The 19,459-nt window shown below is 51.3% G+C and overlaps 1 protein-coding gene across 1 annotated transcript in view; it reads right to left on the bottom strand.

The window, feature by feature from the left end:
- Positions 1-19,459, bottom strand: part of LOC121562163 (plexin-B3-like) — a 142,030-nt gene that overhangs the window by 9,040 nt on the left and 113,531 nt on the right. The window contains exons 24-34 of the mRNA XM_045213164.1: positions 18,598-18,815; positions 18,204-18,382; positions 16,486-16,552; positions 10,731-10,877; positions 9,159-9,312; positions 6,679-6,782; positions 5,975-6,056; positions 5,378-5,544; positions 1,600-1,784; positions 1,138-1,285; positions 543-607 (exon numbers count right to left, since the gene is read on the bottom strand). Of these exons, the coding sequence (XP_045069099.1) occupies positions 543-607; positions 1,138-1,285; positions 1,600-1,784; positions 5,378-5,544; positions 5,975-6,056; positions 6,679-6,782; positions 9,159-9,312; positions 10,731-10,877; positions 16,486-16,552; positions 18,204-18,382; positions 18,598-18,815 (1,516 nt within the window). The remainder of the gene's footprint in view (positions 1-542; positions 608-1,137; positions 1,286-1,599; positions 1,785-5,377; positions 5,545-5,974; positions 6,057-6,678; positions 6,783-9,158; positions 9,313-10,730; positions 10,878-16,485; positions 16,553-18,203; positions 18,383-18,597; positions 18,816-19,459) is intronic.

The raw sequence follows: 19,459 nt of genomic DNA, 5'->3' as shown, positions 1-19,459 counted from the left end.
CTGGAACAATACCCACAGAACACATAAAACACTATAATACCTGGAACAATACCCACAGAACACAGTAGTATTTGGAAAAAACAGTGAAGATCATCCACTGCACAGCAAGTCCGCAGAGGGGAGATCTAGGGTGATCCCATAGTCCACAGAGGGGAGGGTGATCCCATAGTCCACAGAGGGGAGGGTGATCCCATAGTCCACAGAGGGGAGGGTGATCCCATAGTCTACAGAGGGGAGGGTGATCCCATAGTCTACAGAGGGGAGGGTGATCCCATAGTCCACAGAGGGGAGGGTGATCCCATAGTCCACAGAGGGGAGGGTGATCCCATAGTCTATAGAGGGGAGGGTGATCCCATAGTCTACAGAGGGGAGGGTGATCCCATAGTCTACAGTCTGACCTCAATGAGTTTGGATCAGTCACAAAGTAAAGGTCGACCCAGCTGTAGAACATCATCATTACATAGCCGGGTGACCTACTGCTTTTACAGACATCAACAGAACCTCAACTCTGTCAAGACTTCAAGCACTATAGTCTGTCTCACCTCTCAACCAGCTGCTTGTATCTGGGGATCTCTCTGGCGTACAGCAGCTTGTTCACTGGAGAGTCCTACAGGTCAGCAAAACATCATGAACATCATCATCATCACTACACGTTAATATGGATTACAAAATACGGATATAAATCTCAATTTCCTTAAACCGCTTCTCACAGCTAAAGTTGTCTGGACCTGATGAGGAACTACAAAATCTCATAACCTGAATCAATATCCTTGTCTGGGGCGGCAGGTAGCCTAGTGGTTAAGAGACGTTGTGCCAGTAATCGAAAGGTCGCTGGTTCTAATCCCCGAGCCGACTAGGTGAAAAATCTGTCGATGTGCCCTTGAGCAAGGCACTTAACCCTAATTGCTCCTGTAAGTCGCTCTGGATAAGAGCGTCCGCTAAATGACTAAAATGTAAATGTTGATGACTGATTTCTCCCTACTGTATTCTGAAAATACCATCAATAAAATGAATATTAAACATTCAAAAGATGTTGAAACTTGGGTATTATTAATAATTAGAAAAAATATATATATACACAAAATATACAAATAAATACCCAAGTTAAATAAATCACGTTAAAAAAGTGTTTCTGACCCGTCCGACTTTGTGTTCGGAGGTGGTGCAGGAGTCGATGAATGTCTGAGCGATGACAGAGAGAACAGCGTCCACGCTATCGGTCACCTGGACGTCAAACACAAACTGAGGGTTCTTCAGGATGTTCACCCAGAACCTCAGAGGCAGGCTGGGAGAAACGACAGAGAATATGCAATTTTACTGAAGGACACAGAAAATACAAAAGAATATCAAATTAGTTCAGTCGTTGATCACCGACAGAGCAAACTGACTGATCAAATAAAAGTCAGTAGTTATTTAGGATGATCAGTCAGTCTTCTGTCACCGATCGCAGTCAATCTCGAACACAACCATCGAAAGTCTCACATTTCTCTCTGCAGTGAACTTTTAATATAGAAGAGGAGAGGGGAGTTAAATTTTATTGAATTGTATTTACAATTTACAGAAGCACAAACCAGTAACCAGGACCAGTGACTGACTGACCTGTTGGTCTTCCAGATGTGCACGGTCTCGGGGTCGTCGATACCGTGTTTTTCTGCCATGTCATCCAGGAAGTCAAAGAAGAAGCGCACAGCGATGGGAGGAGGGCGCTTGGTGTTGAGGATCGCTACGAACACATCGTCTACAAACTTCTGCAGCGTTCCCCTTGAGCGGAGAGAGACAACATCCTTTAGACACACAGCTAGGTATATATACTGTACCATAACTTCTGCAGCGCCCCCTGGAGGGGAGAGATATATAACATCCTTTAGACACACAGCTAGGTATATACAGTGCATTCGGAAAGTTTTCAGACCCCTTGACTTTTTCCACATTTTGCTAGGTTACAGCCTTATCCTAAAATTTATTAAATAGTTTTCCCCCCTCATCAATCTACACATAAAACTGAAATATCACATTTACATAAGTATTCAGACCTTTTACTCAGTACTTTGTTGAAGCACCTTTGGCAGTGATTACAGCCTCGAGTCTTCTTGGGTATGAAGCTACAAGCTTGGCACACCTGTATTTGGGGAGTTTCTCCCATTCTTCTCTGCAGATCCTCTCAAGCTCTGTCAGGTTGGATGGGGAGCGTCGCTGCACAGCTATTTTCAGGTCTCTCCAGAGATGTTCGATTGGGTTCAATTCCGGGCTCTGGCTGGGCCACTCAAGGACATTCAGAGACATGTCCCGAAGCCACTCCTGCGTTGTCTTGGCTGTGTGCTTAGGGTCGTTGTCCTGTTGGAAGGTAAACCTTTGCCCCAGTCTGAGGTCCTGAGCGCTCTGGAGCAGGTTTTCATCAAGGATCTCTGTGTACTTTGCTCTGTTCATCTTTCCCTCAATCCTGACCAGTCTCCCAGTCCCTGCCGCTGAAAATCATCCCCACACCATGATGCTGCCACCACCATGCTTCACCGTAGGGATGGTGCCAGGTTTCCTCCAGACGTGACGCTTGGCACTCAGGCCAAAGAGTTCAATCTTGGTTTCATCAGACCAGAGAATCTTGTTTCTCATGGTCTGAGAGTCCTTTAGGTGCCTTTTGGCAAACTCCAAGCGGGCTGTCATGTGCCTTTTACTGAGGAGTGGCTTACCTCTGGCCACTCTACCATAAAGGCCTGATTGGTGGAGTGCTGCAGAGATGGTTGTCCTTCTGGAAGGTTCTCCCATCTCCACAGAGGAACTCTAAAGCTCTTTCAGATTGACCATCAGGTTCTTGGTCACCTCCCTGACCAAGGCCCTTCTCCCCCGATTGCTCTGTTTGGCCGGGTAGCCAGCTCTAGGAAGAGTCTTGGTGGTTCTAAACTTCTTCCATTTAAGAATGATGGAGGCCACTGTGTCCTTGGGGACCTTCAATGCTGCAGACATTTTTTTGTACCCTTCCCTAGATCTGTGCCTCGACACAATCCTGTCTCTGAGCTCTACGGACAATTCCTTCGATCTCATGGCTTGGTTTTTGCTCTGACATGCACTGTCAACTGTGGGACCTTATATAGACAGGTGTGTACCTTTCCAAATCATGTCCAATCAATTTAAATTTACCACAGCTGGACAACATCTCAAGGATGATCAATGGAAACAGGATGCACCCGAGCGCAATTTCGAGTCTCATAGCAAAGAGTCTAAATACTTATGTAAATAATTTCTAAGAACGTGTTTTCACTGTCATTATGGGGTATTGTGTGTAGATTGCTGAGGAAATAGTTTTATTTAATCAATTTTAGAATAAGGCTGTAACGTAACAAAATGTGGAAAAAGTCAAGGGGCCTGAATACTTTCCATAACCTCTGCAGCGTCCCCTGGAGGAGAGAGATGTATAACATCCTTTAGACACACAGCTAGGTATATACAGTGAGGGAAAAAAGTATTTGATCCCCTGCTGATTTTGTACGTTTGCCCACTGACAAAGAAATGATCAGTCTATAATTTTAATGGTAGGTTTATTTGAACAGTGAGAGACAGAATAACAACGAAAAAATCCAGAAAAACGCATGTCAAAAATGTTATAAATTGATTAGCATTTTAATGAGGGAAATAAGTATTTGCCCCCTCTCAATCAGAAAGATTTCTGGCTCCCAGGTGTCGTTTATACAGGACCGAGCTGAGATTAGGAGCACACTCTTAAAGGGAGTGCTCCTAATCTCAGCTTGTTACCTGTATAAAAGACACCTGTCCACAGAAGCAATCAATCAATCAGATTCCAAACTCTCCACCATGGCCAAGACCAAAGAGCTCTCCAAGGATGTCAGGGACATGATTGTAGACCTACACAAGGCTGGAATGGGCTACAAGACCATCGCCAAGCAGCTTGGTGAGAAGGTGACAACAGTTGGTGCGATTATTCGCAAATGGAAGAAACACAAAAGAACTGTCAATCTCCCTCGGCCTGGGGCTCCATGCAAGATCTCACCTCGTGGAGTTGCAATGATCATGAGAACGAGGCGGAATCAGCCCAGAACTACACGGGAGGATCTTGTCAATGATCTCAAGGCAGCTGGGACCATAGTCACCAAGAAAACAATTGGTAACACACTACGCCGTGAAGGACTGAAATCCTGCAGCGCCCGCAAGATCCCCCTGCTCAAGAAAGCACATATACACACCCGTCTGAAGTTTGCCAATGAACATCTGAATGATTCAGAGGAGAACTGGGTGAAAGTGTTGTGGCCAGATGAGACCAAAATCGAGCTCTTTGGCATCAACTCAACTCGCTGTGTTTGGAGGAGGAGGAATGCTGCCTATGACCCCAAGAACACCATCCCCACCGTCAAACATGGAGGTGGAAACATTATGCTTTGGGGGGTTTTCTGCTAAGGGGACAAGACAACTTCACTGCATCAAAGGGACGATGGACGGGGCCATGTACCGTCAAATCTTGGTGAGAACCTCCTTCCCTCAGCCAGGGCATTGAAAATGGGTCGTGGATGGGTATTCCAGCATGACAATGACCCAAAATACACGGCCAAGGCAACAAAGGAGTGGCTCAAGAAGAAGCACATTAAGGTCCTGGAGTGGCCTAGCCAGTCTCCAGACCTTAATCCCATAGAAAATCTGTGGAGGGAGCTGAAGGTTCGAGTTGCCAAACGTCAGCCTCGAAACCTTAATGACTTGGAGAAGATCTGCAAAGAGGAGTGGGACAAAATCCCTCCTGAGATGTGTGTAAACCTGGTGGCCAACTACAAGAAACGTCTGACCTCTGTGATTGCCAACAAGGGTTTTGCCACCAAGTACTAAGTCATGTTTTGCAGAGGGGTCAAATACTTATTTCCCTCATTAAAACGCAAATCAATTTATAACATTTTTGACATGCGTTTTTCTGGATTTTGTTGTTGTTATTCTGTCTCTCATGGTTCAAATAAACCTACCATTAAAATTATAGACTGATCATTTCTTTGTCAGTGGGCAAACATACAAAATCAGCAGGGGATCAAATACTTTTTTCCCCTCACTGTATATACTGTACCATAACTTCTGCAGCGTCCCCTGGAGGGGAGAGAGATAACATCCTTTAGACTAGATCTACGGTGCCTTCAGAAAGTATTCATACCCCTTGACTTATTACACATTTGTTGTGTCACAGCCTGAATTTTAAATGGATTAACACTAGAACCGCTAAAGCAGTTAATTTGTGTGTGTGTGTGTGTGTGTAGGGGTTGTGTGTGTGTGTGTGTAGTGTTGTGTGTGTGTGTGTGTGTGTGTGTGTGTGTGTAGGGATTGTGTGTGTGTAGGGGTTGTGTGTGTGTGTGTGTGTAGTGGTTGTGTGTGTGTGTGTGTGTGTACCTACCTTCATAGATAATAGTCGTGTCAGGTAGATCTCTGGTATGGCCTTGGCCCTCTCTCTCTCCCTCATGCTGCTCTTCCTGTGTTTGGGGATCTCTGGGTCCTCGCTGGACTTCACCAGGTGCCACAGCCTCACACCCTCCTCCCCCTCCCCCTCCAACATGGACATCTCTACGGAGTACACAGAGGGACACACTTCCAGATCCAGGTTACACATACAAAGAGGGAGACACGGGGCACATCTGAAAATACTACCAACGGGACAGGGTGCCACTTTGGACAGAGGGACACACTTCCAGGTCAAACAGGGCAAATCTTATAGTAGGGCAATACTTTTAACATAACATTGTTTAAAGGATGTCTGTCTGGTTTCTCCTTCCATAACACCGCTACCACAACAGACCATAATACTATACATATGATATCTGTCTGGTTTCTCCTTCCATAACACAGCTACCACAACAGACCATAACATTGAAGATCACTATCAAATCTTTACAGTAATGATGTACTGTAATAAAACAGCTATAAAACAGTTGATATAGTTGATATCTTATTAAACAGGTTATAACAGGTTATAACAGGTTATAACAGTATTTACTCTCTCCAGTCTGGTAGACCTGGTGTATCCCCATGACAACAGCTGATCCAGGGATCAGGGCCACTGTAGCGCCGTCCGGCACCTTGTCGAGAAAATATTCACGTTAGCAGATCTTAGTGTTGTGTGTGTGTGTAAGTGTTGTGTGTGTGTGTGTGTGTGTGTGGTGTGTGTGTGTGTAGAGGTTGTGTGTGTGTGTAGTGGTTGTGTGTGTGTGTGTAGTGGTTGTGTGTGTGTGTGTGTAGTGGTTGTGTGTGTGTGTGTAGTGGTTGTGTGTGTGTGTGTGTAGTGGTTGTGTGTGTGTGTGTAGTGGTTGTGTGTGTGTGTGTGTAGTGGTTGTGTGTAGTGGTTGTGGTTGTGTTTGTGTGTGTAGTGGTTGTGTGTGTGTGTGTGTGTGTGTGTGTGTGTGTAGTGGTTGTGTGTGTGTGTGTAGTGGTGTGTGTGTGTGTGTGTGTGTAGTGGTTGTGTGTGTGTGTGTGTAGTGGTTGTGTGTAGTGGTTGTGTGTGTGTGTGTGTAGTGGTTGTGTGTGTGTGTGTGTGTAGTGGTTGTGTGTAGTGGTTGTGTGTGTGTGTGTATGTAGTGGTTGTGTTTGTGTGTGTAGTGGTTGTGTGTAGTGGTTGTGTGTGTGTGTGTGTGTGTGTGTGTGTAGTGGTTGTGTGTGTGTGTGTAGTGGTTGTGTGTGTAGTGGTTGTGTGTGGTCTGGCACCTTGTAGTGTTGCAAAGTGTTGAGTTTCTTCCAGCGGCCCTGGAAGACTGCTGTGACGTCATCGTCTGACAGAGTCAGGTGACCCGCCTGCCCAGATCGCCATTCTGACGAGACAAATCACATTTACCTCAAACCAGTGGTAAAAATATCATCTTAGGTAAGAATTTATAGGTCTGGGTTTGAACCCGGGTTATCTTAATGTTACGAGACTGCGCTAGCCTGGTAAGCTCAAGCCTAGCGATTAGCTTGGGGAGCTAACGCAACTCTTCAGGTCTCAGGCAAGGTTACTCATTACCTGAGAGTGGTTCAAAGAACCATTTCTGTGACATACCTAGATCTCTGTTTGCACTTTGGGCTGCAAAACGTTGTATGAAGGGTGCTTTACAAACAAACTGGGTTCAGTATTCCTTACTAACGGTTCATGAAACCACTGAGGTCAGAACTGGTGTGTTGACCACAATTAAAACATCACATTGACCACAATTAAAACATCACATTGACCACAATTAAAACATCACATTGACCACAATTAAAACATCACATTCATTAGTAGAGTTTCCACACTCAAAACAATATATTCACTATTCCTTACCCAGGTCTAGTGAGTCTGCTATTCCTTACCCAGGTCTAGTGAGTCTGCTATTCCTTACCCAGGTCTAGTGAGTCTGCTATTCCTTACCCAGGTCTAGTGAGTCTGCTATTCCTTACCCAGGTCTAGTGAGTCTGCTATTCCTTACCCAGGTCTAGTGAGTCTGCTATTCCTTACCCAGGTCTAGTGAGTCTGCTATTCCTTACCCAGGTCTAGTGAGTCTGCTATTCCTTACCCAGGTCTAGTGAGTCTGCTATTCCTTACCCAGGTCTAGTGAGTCTGCTATTCCTTACCCAGGTCTAGTGAGTCTGCTATTCCTTACCCAGGTCTAGTGAGTCTGCTATCTCCTTACCCAGGTCTAGTGAGTCTGCTATTCCTTACCCAGGTCTAGTGAGTCTGCTATTCCTTACCCAGGTCTAGTGAGTCTGCTATTCCTTACCCAGGTCTAGTGAGTCTGCTATTCCTTACCCAGGTCTAGTGAGTCTGCTATTCCTTACCCAGGTCTAGTGAGTCTGCTATTCCTTACCCAGGTCTAGTGAGTCTGCTATTCCTTACCCAGGTCTAGTGAGTCTGCTATTCCTTACCCAGGTCTAGTGAGTCTGCTATTCCTTACCCAGGTCTAGTGAGTCTGCTATTCCTTACCCAGGTCTAGAGAGTCTGCTATTCCTTACCCAGGTCTAGTGAGTCTGCTATTCCTTACCCAGGTCTAGTGAGTCTGCTATTCCTTACCCAGGTCTAGTGAGTCTGCTATTCCCTTACCCAGGTCTAGTGAGTCTGCTATTCCTTACCCAGGTCTAGTGAGTCTGCTATTCCTTACCCAGGTCTAGTGAGTCTGCTATTCCTTACCCAGGTCTAGTGAGTCTGCTATTCCTTACCCAGGTCTAGTGAGTCTGCTATTCCTTACCCAGGTCTAGAGAGTCTGCTATTCCTTACCCAGGTCTAGTGAGTCTGCTATTCCTTACCCAGGTCTAGTGAGTCTGCTATTCCTTACCCAGGTCTAGTGAGTCTGCTATTCCTTACCCAGGTCTAGAGAGTCTGCTATTCCTTACCCAGGTCTAGTGAGTCTGCTATTCCTTGCCCAGGTCTAGTGAGTCTGCTATTCCTTACCCAGGTCTAGTGAGTCTGCTATTCCTTACCCAGGTCTAGTGAGTCTGCTATTCCTTACCCAGGTCTAGAGAGTCTGCTATTCCTTACCCAGGTCTAGTGAGTCTGCTATTCCTTACCCAGGTCTAGTGAGTCTGCTATTCCTTACCCAGGTCTAGTGAGTCTGCTATTCCTTACCCAGGTCTAGTGAGTCTGCTATTCCTTACCCAGGTCTAGTGAGTCTGCTATTCCTTACCCAGGTCTAGTGAGTCTGCTATTCCTTACCCAGGTCTAGTGAGTCTGCTATTCCTTACCCAGGTCTAGTGAGTCTGCTATTCCTTACCCAGGTCTAGTGAGTCTGCTATTCCTTACCCAGGTCTAGTGAGTCTGCTATTCCTTACCCAGGTCTAGTGAGTCTGCTATTCCTTACCCAGGTCTAGTGAGTCTGCTATTCCTTACCCAGGTCTAGTGAGTCTGCTATTCCTTACCCAGGTCTAGTGAGTCTGCTATTCCTTACCCAGGTCTAGTGAGTCTTGCTATTCCTTACCCAGGTCTAGTGAGTCTGCTATTCCTTACCCAGGTCTAGTGAGTCTGCTATTCCTTACCCAGGTCTAGTGAGTCTGCTATTCCTTACCCAGGTCTAGTGAGTCTGCTATTCCTTACCCAGGTCTAGTGAGTCTGCTATTCCTTACCCAGGTCTAGTGAGTCTGCTATTCCTTACCCAGGTCTAGAGAGTCTGCTATTCCTTACCCAGGTCTAGTGAGTCTGCTATTCCTTACCCAGGTCTAGTGAGTCTGCTATTCCTTACCCAGGTCTAGTGAGTCTGCAGCAGGTCTCTGTGAGAAGGGAACTCCTTTATAGATCTGGTCTAGGATCTTGTCTTTGACCTGTGTGATGGTGTCTGTGTCCAACACCTTGACTGGACACAGCTGCATCTCCACACCACTCTTCACCATCAGAGTCTGACCAGAGAGAGGAGATATCAGTAAAGAGGGAGGGAGGGAGGGAGGAGGGAGGGAGTTAGGAGGGAGGGAGGGAGGGAGGAGGGGGGAGTTAGGAGGGAGGAGGAGGGAGGGAGGGAGGGAGGGAGAGTTAGGAGGGAGGGAGGGAGGGAGGGAGAGTTAGGAGGGAGGGAGGGAGGGAGGGAGGGAGGGAGGAAGGGGGAGTTAGGAGGAGGGAGGAGAGAGAGAGAGAGTTGGGAGGGACGGAGGGAGAGAGAGTTGGGAGGGAGGGAGGGAGGGAGGGAGGGAGGGTGGGAGGGAGGGAGGGAGGGAGAGAGAGTTGGGAGGGAGGGAGAGTTGGGAGGAGGGGAGGGAGAGAGAGTTGGGAGGAGGGAGGGAGGAGGGAGGGTGGGAGGGAGGGAGAGAGAGAGAGTTGGGAGGGAGGGAGGGAGAGTTAGGAGGGAAGGAGAGTTAGGAGGAGGAGGGAGAGTTGGGAGGGAGGGAGGGAGAGTTAGGAGGGAAGGAGAGTTAGGAGGGAGGGAGGAGAGAGGAGGGAAGGAGAGTTAGGAAGGAGGGAGGGAGGGAGGGAGGGAGGGAGGGAGAGTTAGGAGGGAGGGAGGAGAGTTGGGAGGGAGGAGGGAGAGAGAGTTGGGAGGGAGGGAGGAGGGAGGGTGGGAGGGAGGAGAGAGAGAGGTTGGGAGGGAGGGAGGAGAGTTAGGAGGGAAGGAGAGTTAGGAGGGAGGGAGGGAGAGTTGGGAGGGAGGGAGGGAGAGTTAGGAGGGAAGGAGAGTTAGGAGGGAGGGAGGGAGAGAGGAGGAAGGAGAGTTAGGAAGGAGGGAGGGAGGGAGGGAGGGAGGGAGAGTTAGGAGGGAGGGAGGGAGAGTTAGGAGGAAGGAGAGTTAGGAGGGAGGGAGAGAGAGAGGAGGGAAGGAGAGTTAGGAAGGAGGGAGGAGGGAGAGTTAGGAGGGAGGGAGGGAGAGTTAGGAGGGAAGGAGAGTTAGGAGGGAGGGAGGGAGAGAGGAGGGAAGGAGAGTTAGGAAGGAGGGAGGGAGGGAGGGAGGGAGGGAGAGTTAGGAGGGAGGGAGGGAGAGTTGGGAGGGAGGGAGGGAGAGTTAGGAGGGAAGGAGAGTTAGGAGGGAGAGGAGGGAGAGAGGAGGGAAGGAGAGTTAGGGAAGGAGGGAGGGAGGGAGGGAGGAGGGAGGGAGGGAGGAGGGAGGAGGAGAGAGGAGGGAAGGAGAGTTAGGAAGGGAGGGAGGGAGAGTTGGGAAGGAGGGAGGGAGGGAGGGAGAGTTAGGAGGGAGGGAGGGAGGGAGAGTTGGGAAGGAGGGAGGGAGGGAGGGAGGGAGAGAGGAGGGAAGGAGAGTTAGGAGGGAGGGAGGGAGGGAGGGAGAGGGGGAGGGAGGGAGAGTATGTATTATGAAAAAAGAAAACAGACGTACGATAGAGCAGTAGTCGATGTCCTCTCTCAGTAGATGGCTGTCGTTCAGGGTGCGCTTGGCTTTCCCCGTCACAGCGTCTACTGGTCCCTTATCCACCTGGTACTTGATGGCTCTGTACAGCATATACAGGGGCTCCCCAGCCACCTCCTAGAGGGGTACACAGTATGACAGGTACAGCATATACAGGGGCTCCCCAGCCACCTCCTAGAGGGGTACACAGTATGACAGTCAGGGGCTCCCCAGATACCTCCTAGAGGGGTACACAGTATGACAGTCAGGGGCTCCCCAGACACCTCCTAGAGGGGTACACAGTATGACAGTCAGGGGCTCCCCAGACACCTCCTAGAGGGGTACACAGTATGACAGTCAGGGGCTCCCCAGATACCTCCTAGAGGGGTACACAGTATGACAGTCAGGGGCTCCCAGACACCTCCTAGAGGGGTACACAGTATGACAGTCAGGGGCTCCCCAGCCACCTCCTAGAGGGGTACACAGTATGACAGGTACAGCATATAAAGGGGCTCCCCAGCCACCTCCTAGAGGGGTACACAGTATGACAGTCAGGGGCTCCCCAGACACCTCCTAGAGGGGTACACAGTATGACAGTCAGGGGCTCCCCAGACACCTCCTAGAGGGGTACACAGTATGACAGTCAGGGGCTCCCCAGACACCTCCTAGAGGGGTACACAGTATGACAGTCAGGGGCTCCCCAGATACCTCCTAGAGGGGTACACAGTATGACAGTCAGGGGCTCCCCAGCCACCTCCTAGAGGGGTACACAGTATGACAGTCAGGGGCTCCCCAGACACCTCCTAGAGGGGTACACAGTATGACAGTCAGGGGCTCCCCAGACACCTCCTAGAGGGGTACACAGTATGACAGTCAGGGGCTCCCCAGATACCTCCTAGAGGGGTACACAGTATGACAGTCAGGGGCTCCCCAGCCACCTCCTAGAGGGGTACACAGTATGACAGTCAGGGGCTCCCCAGACACCTCCTAGAGGGGTACACAGTATGACAGTCAGGGGCTCCCCAGCCACCTCCTAGAGGGGTACACAGTATGACAGTCAGGGGCTCCCCAGACACCTCCTAGAGGAGTACACAGTATGACAGTCAGGGGCTCCCCAGACACCTCCTAGAGGGTACACAGTATGACAGTCAGGGGCTCCCCAGCCACCTCCTAGAGGGTACACAGTATGACAGTAAGGGGCTCCCCAGATACCTCCTAGAGGGGTACACAGTATGACAGTCAGGGGCTCCCCAGCCACCTCCTAGAGGGGTACACAGTATGACAGTCAGGGGCTCCCCAGATACCTCCTAGAGGGGTACACAGTATGACAGTCAGGGGCTCCCCAGACACCTCCTAGAGGGGTACACAGTATGACAGTCAGGGGCTCCCCAGCCACCTCCTAGAGGGGTACACAGTATGACAGTCAGGGGCTCCCCAGACACCTCCTAGAGGGGTACACAGTATGACAGTCAGGGGCTCCCCAGACACCTCCTAGAGGGGTACACAGTATGACAGTCAGGGGCTCCCCAGATACCTCCTAGAGGGGTACACAGTATGACAGTCAGGGGCTCCCCAGCCACCTCCTAGAGGGGTACACAGTATGACAGTCAGGGGCTCCCCAGACACCTCCTAGAGGGTACACAGTATGACAGTCAGGGGCTCCCCAGACACCTCCTAGAGGGTACACAGTATGACAGTCAGGGGCTCCCCAGATACCTCCTAGAGGGGGTACACAGTATGACAGTCAGGGGCTCCCCAGCCACCTCCTAGAGGGGTACACAGTATGACAGTCAGGGGCTCCCCAGACACCTCCTAGAGGGGTACACAGTATGACAGTCAGGGGCTCCCCAGCCACCTCCTAGAGGGGTACACAGTATGACAGTCAGGGGCTCCCCAGACACCTCCTAGAGGAGTACACAGTATGACAGTCAGGGGCTCCCCAGACACCTCCTAGAGGGGTACACAGTATGACAGTCAGGGGCTCCCCAGCCACCTCCTAGAGGGGTACACAGTATGACAGTAAGGGGCTCCCCAGATACCTCCTAGAGGGGTACACAGTATGACAGTCAGGGGCTCCCCAGCCACCTCCTAGAGGGGTACACAGTATGACAGTCAGGGGCTCCCCAGATACCTCCTAGAGGGGTACACAGTATGACAGTCAGGGGCTCCCCAGACACCTCCTAGAGGGGTACACAGTATGACAGTCAGGGGCTCCCCAGCCACCTCCTAGAGGGGTACACAGTATGACAGTCAGGGGCTCCCCCAGACACCTCCTAGAGGGGTACACAGTATGACAGTCAGGGGCTCCCCAGACACCTCCTAGAGGGGTACACAGTATGACAGTCAGGGGCTCCCCCAGACACCTCCTAGAGGGGTACACAGTATGACAGTCAGGGGGTCCCCAGATACCTCCTAGAGGGGTACACAGTATGACAGTCAGGGGCTCCCCAGACACCTCCTAGAGGGTACACAGTATGACAGTCAGGGGCTCCCCAGATACCTCCTAGAGGGGTACACAGTATGACAGTCAGGGGCTCCCCAGCCACCTCCTAGAGGGGTACACAGTATGACAGTCAGGGGCTCCCCAGACACCTCCTAGAGGGTACACAGTATGACAGTCAGGGGCTCCCCAGCCACCTCCTAGAGGGGTACACAGTATGACAGTCAGGGGCTCCCCAGACACCTCCTAGAGGGGTACACAGTATGACAGTCAGGGGCTCCCCAGATACCTCCTAGAGGGGTACACAGTATGACAGTCAGGGGCTCCCCAGACACCTCCTAGAGGGTACACAGTATGACAGTCAGGGGCTCCCCAGCCACCTCCTAGAGGGGTACACAGTATGACAGTCAGGGGCTCCCCAGACACCTCCTAGAGGGGTACACAGTATGACAGTCAGGGGCTCCCCAGACACCTCCTAGAGGGGTACACAGTATGACAGTCAGGGGCTCCCCAGACACCTCCTAGAGGGGTACACAGTATGACAGTCAGGGGCTCCCCAGACACCTCCTAGAGGGGTACACAGTATGACAGTCAGGGGCTCCCCAGATACCTCCTAGAGGGGTACACAGTATGACAGTCAGGGGCTCCCCAGACACCTCCTAGAGGGGTACACAGTATGACAGTCAGGGGCTCCCCAGACACCTCCTAGAGGGGTACACAGTATGACAGTCAGGGGCTCCCCAGACACCTCCTAGAGGGGTACACAGTATGACAGTCAGGGGCTCCCCAGATACCTCCTAGAGGGGTACACAGTATGACAGTCAGGGGCTCCCCAGCCACCTCCTAGAGGGGTACACAGTATGACAGTCAGGGGCTCCCCAGACACCTCCTAGAGGGGTACACAGTATGACAGTCAGGGGCTCCCCAGCCACCTCCTAGAGGGGTACACAGTATGACAGTCAGGGGCACCCCAGCCACCTCCTAGAGGGTACACAGTATGACAGTCAGGGGCTCCCCAGACACCTCCCTAGAGGGGTACACAGTATGACAGTCAGGGGCTCCCCAGCCACCTCCTAGAGGGGTACACAGTATGACAGTCAGGGGGCTCCCCAGACACCTCCTAGAGGGGTACACAGTATGACAGTCAGGGGCTCCCCAGACACCTCCTAGAGGGGTACACAGTATGACAGTCAGGGGCTCCCCCAGACACCTCCTAGAGGGTCACACAGTATGACAGTCAGGGGCTCCCCCAGACACCTCCTAGAGGGGTACACAGTATGACAGTCAGGGGCTCCCCAGACACCTCCTAGAGGGGTACACAGTATGACAGTCAGGGGCTCCCCAGCCACCTCCTAGAGGGGTACACAGTATGACAGTCAGGGGCTCCCCAGACACCTCCTAGAGGGGTACACAGTATGACAGTCAGGGGCTCCCCAGACACCTCCTAGAGGGGTACACAGTATGACAGTCAGGGGCTCCCCAGACACCTCCTAGAGGGGTACACAGTATGACAGTCAGGGCTCCCCAGCCACCTCCTAGAGGGGTACACAGTATGACAGTCAGGGGCTCCCCAGACACCTCCTAGAGGGGTACACAGTATGACAGTCAGGGGCTCCCCAGCCACCTCCTAGAGGGGTACACAGTATGACAGTCAGGGGCACCCCAGCCACCTCCTAGAGGGGTACACAGTATGACAGTCAGGGGCTCCCCAGACACCTCCTAGAGGGGTACACAGTATGACAGTCAGGGGCTCCCCAGCCACCTCCTAGAGGGGTACACAGTATGACAGTCAGGGGCTCCCCAGACACCTCCTAGAGGGGACACAGTATGACAGTCAGGGGGTCCCCAGACACCTCCTAGAGGGGTACACAGTATGACAGTCAGGGGCTCCCCAGCCACCTCCTAGAGGGGTACACAGTATGACAGTCAGGGGCTCCACAGACACCTCCTAGAGGGGTACACAGTATGACAGTCAGGGGGTCCCCAGATACCTCCTAGAGGGTACACAGTATGACAGTCAGGGGCTCCCCCAGACACCTCCTAGAGGGGGTACACAGTATGACAGTCAGGGGCTCCCCAGCCACCTCCTAGAGGGTACACAGTATGACAGTCAGGGGCTCCCCAGATACCTCCTAGAGGGGTACACAGTATGACAGTCAGGGGCTCCCCCAGATACCTCCTAGAGGGGGTACACAGCATGACAGTCAGGGGCTCCCCAGACACCTCCTAGAGGGGTACACAGTATGACAGTCAGGGGCTCCCCCAGACACCTCCTAGAGGGGTACACAGTATGACAGTCAGGGGGTCCCCAGCCACCTCCTAGAGGGGTACACAGTATGACAGTCAGGGGCTCCCCCAGCCACCTCCTAGAGGGGTACACAGTATGACAGTCAGGGGCTCCCCAGATACCCCCCTAGAGGGGTACACAGTATGACAGTCAGGGTCCCCAGCCACCTCCTAGAGGGGTACACAGTATGACAGTCAGGGGCTCCCCAGACACCTCCTAGAGGGTACACAGTATGACAGTCAGGGCTCCCCCAGCCACCTCCTAGAGGGTACACAGTATGACAGTCAGGGGCTCCCCAGACACCTCCTAGAGGGGTACACAGTATGACAGTCAGGGGGTCCCCAGCCACCTCCTAGAGGGGTACACAGTATGACAGTCAGGGGCTCCCCAGACACCTCCTAGAGGGGCACACAGTATGACAGTCAGGGGCACCCCAGCCACCTCCTAGAGGGGTACACAGTATGACAGTCAGGGGCACCCCAGCCACCTCCTAGAGGGTACACAGTATGACAGTCAGGGGCTCCCCAGACACCTCCTAGAGGGGTACACAGTATGACAGTCAGGGGCTCCCCAGACACCTCCTAGAGGGTACACAGTATGACAGTCAGGGGCTCCCCAGCCACCTCCTAGAGGGGTACACAGTATGACAGTCAGGGGCTCCCCAGACACCTCCTAGAGGGGTACACAGTATGACAGTCAGGGGCTCCCCAGACACCTCCTAGAGGGGTACACAGTATGACAGTCAGGGGCTCCCCAGACACCCCCTAGAGGGGTACACAGTATGACAGTCAGGGGCTCCCCAGACACCTCCTAGAGGGGTACACAGTATGACAGTCAGGGGGTCCCCAGACACCTCCTAGAGGGGTACACAGTATGACACTCAGATACACACACTCACATATTTATGTGAGTAATGGGGACATCAGGAAAAGACTTCAGCTTCATATGCACACACACACACACACACACACACACACACACACACACACACACACACACACACACAGTACATGCACTACCTTGAGGAAGGAGTAGAGACAGATGGACATCCAGTTGGTCAGCATCTTTTCCACCACCGTCTCCGTCCTGATGTATATAGAGAGAGAAGTTAGGGACACTGTAAAACACAGAGAAAATGTCTGCTACTAGGAATCTAGTCTTCAGACCTCAAGCAAACGTATTAATCACCGAACCACCTCCTCTGTTACACAAAACGGGTTCGTCAAGCCTGTTTTAGCCCACCGAGCTAAAGAGCCCTAAGGGCCCTGATCAAAGGTAGATCACTATATGGGCCCTGATCAAAGGAAGAGCACTATATGGGCCCTGATCAAAGGAAGAGCACTATATGGGCCCTGGTCAAAGGTAGAGCACTATATGGGCCCTGGTCAAAGGTAGAGCACTATATGGGCCCTGGTCAAAGGTAGAGCACTATATGGGCCCTGGTCAAAGGAAGAGCACTATATGGGCCCTGGTCAAAGGTAGAGCACTATATGGGCCCTGGTCAAAGGTAGAGCACTATATGGGCCCTGGTCAAAGGTAGAGCACTATATGGGCCCTGGTCAAAGGTAGAGCACTATATGGGCCCTGGTCAAAGGAAGAGCACTATATGGGCCCTGGTCAAAGGTAGAGCACTATATGGGCCCTGGTCAAAGGTAGAGCACTATTGGGCCCTGGTCAAAGGTAGAGCACTATATGGGCCCTGGTCAAAGGTAGAGCACTATATGGTCCCTGGTCAAAGGAAGAGCACTATATGGGCCCTGATCAAAGGTAGAGCACTATATGGGCCCTGGTCAAAGGAAGAGCACTATATGGGCCCTGATCAAAGGTAGAGCACTATATGGGCCCTGATCAAAGGAAGAGCACTATATGGGCCCTGGTCAAAGGTAGAGCACTATATGGGCCCTGGTCAAAGGAAGAGCACTATATGGGCCCTGGTCAAAGGTAGAGCACTATATGGGCCCTGATCAAAGGTAGAGCACTATATGGGCCCTGATCAAAGGTAGAGCACTATATGGGCCCTGATCAAAGGTAGAGCACTATATGGGCCCTGGTCAAAGGTAGAGCACTATATGGGCCCTGATCAAAGGTAGAGCACTATATGGGCCCTGGTCAAAGGTAGAACACTATATGGGCCCTGATCAAAGGAAGAGCACTATATGGGCCCTGATCAAAGGTAGAGCACTATATGGGCCCTGGTCAAAGGTAGAGCACTATATGGGCCCTGATCAAAGGTAGAGCACTATATGGGCCCTGGTCAAAGGAAGAGCACTATATGGGCCCTGGTCAAAGGTAGAACACTATATGGGCCCTGATCAAAGGAAGAGCACTATATGGGCCCTGATCAAAGGTAGAGCACTATATGGGCCCTGGTCAAAGGTAGAGCACTATATGGGCCCTGATCAAAGGTAGAGCACTATATGGGCCCTGGTCAAAGGAAGAGCACTATATGGGCCCTGGTCAAAGGTAGAGCACTATATGGGCCCTGATCAAAGGTAGAGCACTATATGGGCCCTGGTCAAAGGAAGAGCACTATATGGGCCCTGGTCAAAGGTAGAGCACTATATGGGCCCTGGTCAAAGGTAGAGCACTATATGGGCCCTGGTCAAAGGTAGAGCACTATATGGGCCCTGATCAAAGGTAGAGCACTATATGGACCTTGGTCAAAGGAAGAGCACTATATGGGCCCTGGTCAAAGGTAGAGCACTATATGGTGACATCAGAGATAACCAGGACCCACCTGCGCAGCATGAGTTTGGGGTTCTTGGTGACGTATTGCTGCACCAGGTCTCCCAGTAAGGTCTTCATGACATCAGTGAAGTACTCCAGCTTGTCGTGCAGAGCCATGGTCAGGAGAGACGCCACGTAGCCACGGTCCCGCTGGGAGAAGTTCTGCTGGACCTCCAGAGTGCGGATGAACTGGAGTGGGAGTAGGGAGGAGGAGAGTAGAGATTAGGGTTAGAGAAATCTTTGTTTGTTGGTCACAGAAATGTTCTTTGCATACAAAACAGTAGGGCGTCGCTAGAGACACTCCTTCAAACTGCAGCGATTGCAAGTTTTTTTTTGGCTAATGTGAAAAATCTATTTAGACAGCAGTAGCCCGAGTATCCCAATCAGCCTGGTATGATGCTCACCCTGATAAGGAACAGTCTGTTGTTGAGGAGGTTGTTGAGCTGTCCCAGGCCTTGTTCTACTGTCTGCCTGCGGGACTCTGGCAGGTCCAGGTTCCGACTCAGTGGCGCCCCCCTCTGGCCAGGGAAGAACACGCGCTCTGCATACGTCTTATAGTCCAGGAGGGGAATACCTGGTCCACCCACATCACTACTAAGATCCATCATCTCTGTCATCAGATCTGGAGAGGAGAGGAGAGGAGAGGAGAGGAGAGGAGAGGAGAGGAGAGGAGAGGAGAGGGAGAGGAGAGGAGAGGAGAGGAGAGGAGAGGAGAGGAGAGGAGAGGAGAGGAGAGGAGAGGAGAGGAGAGGAGAGGAGAGAATAAATTAATGCGGTCTTTAAAGAGGCTCAGGAGCTTTAAAAATGTTTTATGCAACAAGTTATTCCTGCATCCCAAATGGCGCCCTCTCTCTTATAAAGCAATACTTGGGCCCTGGTCAAAAGTAGTGCACTCTCTTTGGAACATAAAAATAGGGTGCCATTTCAGATGCAGACTCTATTTAACTGAACAGGTTGATAGGTGCAGTACTTTACCTGTGAACTCCTTCCTAAGCAGGTTGATAGGTGCAGTACTTCACCTGTGAACTCCTTCCTAAGCAGGTTGATAGGTGCAGTACTTCACCTGTGAACTCCTTCCTAAGCAGGTTGATAGGTGCAGTACTTTACCTGTGAACTCCTTCCTAAGCAGGTTGATAGGTGCAGTACTTTACCTGTGAACTCCTTCCTAAGCAGGTTGATAGGTGCAGTACTTTACCTGTGAACTCCTTCCTAAGCAGGTTGATAGGTGCAGTACTTTACCTGTGAACTCCTTCCTAAGCAGGTTGA

Source organism: Coregonus clupeaformis, unplaced genomic scaffold (assembly GCF_020615455.1).
Source record: "Coregonus clupeaformis isolate EN_2021a unplaced genomic scaffold, ASM2061545v1 scaf0084, whole genome shotgun sequence".
Classification (NCBI taxonomy): domain Eukaryota; kingdom Metazoa; phylum Chordata; class Actinopteri; order Salmoniformes; family Salmonidae; genus Coregonus; species Coregonus clupeaformis.
Note: the sequence above shows the minus strand (reverse complement) of the source record. Positions and strands in the feature narration are given on the sequence as shown.